At 45.0% G+C, this 5,638-nt stretch overlaps 1 protein-coding gene across 1 annotated transcript; it reads right to left on the reverse strand.

Annotated features, from left to right (window-relative positions):
* Positions 1-765: 765 nt before the first annotated feature.
* Positions 766-5,345, reverse strand: LOC125539756 (exonuclease DPD1, chloroplastic/mitochondrial-like). Its single transcript, XM_048703265.1, has 4 exons — positions 5,123-5,345; positions 3,313-3,854; positions 1,591-1,805; positions 766-1,200 (listed from the first exon to the last, which is right to left on the reverse strand). Exons 2-4 carry the CDS (start codon positions 3,777-3,779, stop codon positions 1,001-1,003), a joined length of 882 nt encoding a protein of 293 aa, XP_048559222.1. The 5' UTR covers positions 3,780-3,854; positions 5,123-5,345; the 3' UTR covers positions 766-1,000.
* Positions 5,346-5,638: the final 293 nt, after the last annotated feature.

Here is a 5,638-nt window from a genome sequence, read left to right on the forward strand (position 1 = left end):
TGTCGATGTTGCCAGGGATAAAACAGAACAGAGCATCAATAAAAACAACTCAACGGAAATGACTACCCTACAATTTACGGAGACGCTAATCAAAACCAGAGAGTCTGTCTAACTGATCAGACCAGAGTGTAGTGTGGGAGCTGCACCTACTGGACTAGGGCATGCCTGCCATAGCCCACAAAACATTTTATCCGAGCAGTGTTTGTTCGACAAGTACCATAACAGTGCAAACCATGATAAACATGTGGCCAGCAAAGGGTCAACCAATACAAAAGATTTCTTGCGTAGGTATCATTTTTGCTGTACTATATCTCCATATAAGGTAACAAAGTAAGGTAATGAACGCAAATATAGCAGTCTCAGTTCTGCATGCAGCATTGATATACCAACCATAGATCTGGTCCGGTTGCCAATATCACATAGCAATGCACCAAGCAAAAACGAAAATTTGTCCCCCAGAATGGCTACAAAGACTAAACTGAAATCTGTACCTGTATAGGAGCACACGTTACAGGCAAATATGCCTTATTCAACTTAATTTGAAAGGAATAGCATCAGCGGATGTATCACTAGCGTAGGTTCAAACAATTTTAATGGCATATACCATGCTACTACAAACAGAAATGCCACTTTGTAATTAATAGATCGCTGAAGCCCATGCCTAACGCAAGCTAAATCATCACAGAAATGCCACTTTGTAATTAATAGATCGCTGAAGCATAATCCCTTATGAAATAGATCTGACAATCAGCCAACAGAAACGACTTGGCAATAGTTTTCTACTTGTCATGCTAATTCAAGGGTAAATATCAATGATCCAGCTCCCACAATAGGGCTTTCACTGACAAATGCAGCTACTTTTCAATAAAAAGAAGCCATGATTCTTGAGATGTTTCAACAAAAGGCAATAATATCCAGCAATGTGAAGGAGAGGCTAATCCTATTGGGGAAAGTCAAATAAATGTAAGCACTTAACAAGGAAGCTGGAAACAACAAATGTTTAGTTAAGATACTTGCTGAAATAACTAGCGTTGATGGCCTCATTCATTAATCCTTCATGTGTCAGTTGTAGATCAAAACTCATTTTCTGAAAAACATGACATAATGCCATCACATCTTGCATTGCTCTATGAGAAGGGCCTTCCACAGAGATCTCATAGCGTTTGCATAGTGACTCCAAGTTTAGGAGATGTTTCTTATCTGCAGAAAACAGTAAAATTCTGTGTAATTAAGGTTATTTCTGTTGTGGATTTACCAAATGGTACAATGTAGGTAACTAACTGGGACTGCAAAAATGATACGGGCATATGATAAAAAGCAAAAAAAAAAAACACTTGGCCACCTCAACAAAAATGGTCCTCATATTCCCAGAACCAAAGGACAACAAATAAATAATAAATAACAGCACAAACATGGCACCTTTTATATGAGGACACAAACATGGGAAATGGAATTGCATTACAGAAATCATGGAGTACAAGAAAGAATCTCAAAACAGAAAACCACCCTTGCAAGCAAAAGTGCTACACCCTAAACCCGATGGTATGAAGTGTTTTTATACCCAACAGCCCTGGAGTAAAAATGATGTACCATTTGATGCCGAAAGCTTGGGCAACTTCCTTGCCAAACAAAGGGTGTCAACAAACAGCCAATCTTCGGGCATCTGAGCTGAACAACGGTCAAACTCTTGGGCCAGGAAAGGGCCATCAAATCTTTTTACATTATGAGCAACCCATATAACTGGTTTGCCAGGAGTTTGGCGGCTTCGAACAAACGCCAGTAGTAATGGAAGTACATCACTGAACCTACATTATTCAGATTAAGATAACACTTAGTGGTTGTTTGGATAGCAAGTATAAGACACGGGGATTTAGAAAACGAGTTTTTTGTTGCCTTTTAGCAAAACCAGTTTTACTAGATATTTTATGAATAACCAGTTTACAGAAAAACATGTTTTGATACCCCACGCATCCCATGACCTTCTCTCTCTTTCTCAAACTAGCCATTGACGACCTCCAAGCTCCAGCCTAAGCCTCGACGATTCCGGCCTCAACCCCTAGACGCTGCTGCTCCACTCGGGTCGGCCTTGACGACTCCCCGCGCGGACGCTGGCGAGCGCTTCCCTGTTCGCCTAGCTTGCCGTTCCTACATCCCTACGTTCCACGTCGGCTCCCGTACAAGCTCTGCCCGGGGATGGACATCCTCTTCTGTGTGGCCGGTGCGTCTCTTATACCAACGTGATATTGGTGCTACGCACCAGCAGGTAACGGCACCCGCCGCTGATAGCGTTAACTCGTCCTCCCAGCACCGTCGTAGCTCCGGCACCAGCGAGCGAGGTCCTTAGCGCGAACGCGTCCAGTGTGCCCCACAACGCTGGACATCCATGAACATCAATATCCAGGCAGCGGCAGATCGCAGAGCTCGTGAGGGTGCTCGACGCCATGCACCGTGATGCCCCTAGCAGTCAACCAAACGACGGCGGCCTTGCCGAGGCTGGAGGAAAAGCGTGGGCACGTCGTGCTCCAGGACCATGAGTGAAAGGGGCAGCACCGTGCCGTCAGGGAGGTCGGCAGGACTACGAAGTCGCCAACAACGTGGCCGTACAGAGCATAGTCGCCGCTCCACCCAACGCCGCCGTCCGCCGTGACGTTCTGTCGTGTCTCCTGACGTCGCAGGTCAGACACCGGTGCCGGCGCCAGAAGACGTTCTTCTCCACGGAGCTCCGCGCCATGCCCAGGCGCACCCAAGACCCATTTTTCTAAAACGCGTTTGCACAAAAACGTCTCGGAGCTGTTTTTCCAAAAACGCAGATTTTGGGTATTACGAGAACCAAGTTCTGCTTATCCAAGGATTAGTTAGATTACCCAAACAAAGTTTTAGTTTGTTAGACTCCGAAACATGTTTATAGCTAATTGGTTCTCTAAAAACTAGATATCCAAACAACCCATTAGAGCAAGTTCAGTGTTAACAGAGTCAGACATACAAAGAACCAAATATCCACTGTAAAAACTTACAAAATGCACAAGATTTTCTGAAAAGAAAGACTCAGAAATGTTTACTTACTAGTAGTATGGATAGTTATCAAAACACGACAACCAAATTTACTGAACAAATAGACTTACTTTCGTATGGCCTTTGTTGACAGCAGCATGTCGAGGAACAAAAAAGTTGGGCATGCGCACAGGCGTGCAAGTGCGCGTGTGTCCTAATTACTGACAAATTCATTACATTTGGGCTCGGCGACTAATGTGAAGGGACGGGATGTCGTGGTGGCATTGGGAATAACATGAGTGCATTGGAAGAGAAACACACCTCGGGACATCAGGTCTGCACACCAAATCAGTGTTAATGTTATTGACAGTTGCAAGGTGTCCAGGAACATCCCTCTCAGGATTAAGGAGAGTTTCAAATGTGCTATTCTTTCCTCCACAAAGATCACGGACTGCAAACTCAGTGATTCTATTACCCTTCTGGACATTACCAGTGATCTTCTGGAAATAACCAGTGGTCTCAATATCAAAGATAAGAAGAGGCACAGATGGCTCATGTTCAGAAGTCTGCTGAAACTTTAATGGCTGAATTCCGGAAATACATGAACCCAGGCTAGCACTGTGCAAACTAACTGTCTCTTGAGCACTTGTTGAGAAAAGGCGCCTCTCATAGCTTTTTGGATCAAGCAACTTTCCAGGTGACAATCCAGCATATGGAATAAGCACCCTGGCAGGGCAACTACTCAACATGCTGTTCCTCAATTGACTGAAGCGAAAAAGCAATGCCATTTTGTGTCATAAGTGTGCTTAGAATTTAACAGACAAAGTGGACGCCCTGTGGCTTAGATGAACCACATCAAACGCCTGCATCAATAAAACAACCATATATAAGAGTAGATATCAAAGAGCCAATGACTTGGTTTCACAGTACAAAAGTTTTAAGCTGGAAAACACGAAATGTAATCTTTCGATTCTAATATCAGTCAGGTTGGACAGATTGAAGTCAAAACTGCCAGTTGTAGTGTGGCAGATGGTACATACAAGGCATCTACTCCCTCCGTTCCTAAATATAAGCCCTTTTAGAGATTCCACTACAGACTACATACGTAGCAAAATGGGTGAATCTACACTCTAAAATCCGTCTGTATACATCTGTATGTAGTCCATATTGAAATCTCTAAAAGGGCTTATGTCTAGAAACGGAGGGAGTATAAGACAGCCTATAGATCCAAATATCCTATTTTGAATGAACTCATTAGCACCTGTAACTTTTAGTATCCTTGAAAAAAAATACTCCCTCCGTCCCATATAATATAAGAACGTTTTTCAAGTTAACATAGCTTGAAAAACGTTCTTATATTATGGGACGGAGGAAGTACTTTTTAGACAACAACAAAAAAACAAGTGTGTATTTAAAACGCACTTCCACTTGTCGCTGAACGCATGACTGAATGTACAAGCATGTCACCATACCAATATACTCCCTCCTTCCCAAAATATAAGGCGCCGGTTGACTTTTTTGGTCTTTGCTGCACAACTTTGACTATTATTTTCACGTATTGTATGTCTATAAAATTAGTATACACGATGATGCCATTTATAAATGTTCAGTCCATGTACTTAGATATATATTAGTGGTCAAATTCGTACATCAAAGACCATGCAAAGTCAATCGCGCCTTATATTTTGGGAAGGAGGGAGTAGAACAAAAGAGCATCTGACCCATCCAACCTACCATCCAAGTGAGCACTATCTATTATGGCCCTCGTGCGGTTATCCTCTCAAAAAATTGACCATATTGTTCGCAGATCAAGAATGGCCAGGGAATCGTCGTATTTGGGGGCTTGGAGAATGTCCAGAGCATCTTCCTCGTTTTTATTTAACAAAATGGGTGTAGAAAAATCATATTTTTTTTCGGATTGATTCCGAAATGCGGCTTCTATGATCAATTCCTTGAACTGCTACAAAGTACTCCCACCTCACTACAAGCACCACCACGGCGCCACCTTGAGCGCCCCCACCCCCACCCACACACAGAGAGAGAAACGGCACGCACTCAGACCCCAATCTAGAAGGGGTGCCGGTAGTTTAGTTTGGGATTAAGCAAACCCGGAATGAACGGAAGCTCGTACCTCAAAAACTAATCCCCAGGGTTGCGGAGACAGCAGGGACGCGGCGAGGTAGAAGGGGGGCGGCGACTCGCGCGAGCGGTGGGGAGGCGGAGGGGCCTGGGGGGACGAGGCGTTGGCGGCGCCGCTCTGCTGCGGGACGGCGCGGCGGCGGTGCGCTGCGATAAGAGAGGGATTTCACACTCGCGGGCGCATTGGGTGGGTGGGTGGGTAGGGAATGACGGAACGAGAGCGGCGTGGAGGGAGAGAGAGAGGAGGGGGGACGGGGAAGAAGAGGAGAGGAGGAGAGCACGCGATCTTGGCCACTCGTTTTCGGATCCGACGGCCCAGGTCGGTCGCTGCAGAACCAGTTGCTGCACGTCCTGCGGACCGCCCACGACAGCACGATCTCCGTCCCCCCCCCTCCCAAAAAATTTCCTTAACATAGGACAAACTCACACGCACATACATGCTCTACCCTATAAGCATACACACTCATAAACACCTTCAAGATGATGAACCGAACTCCTCTAAAAAAAT

The sequence above is a fragment of the Triticum urartu genome, chromosome 2, assembly GCF_003073215.2.
Source record: "Triticum urartu cultivar G1812 chromosome 2, Tu2.1, whole genome shotgun sequence".
Lineage (NCBI taxonomy): Eukaryota > Viridiplantae > Streptophyta > Magnoliopsida > Poales > Poaceae > Triticum > Triticum urartu.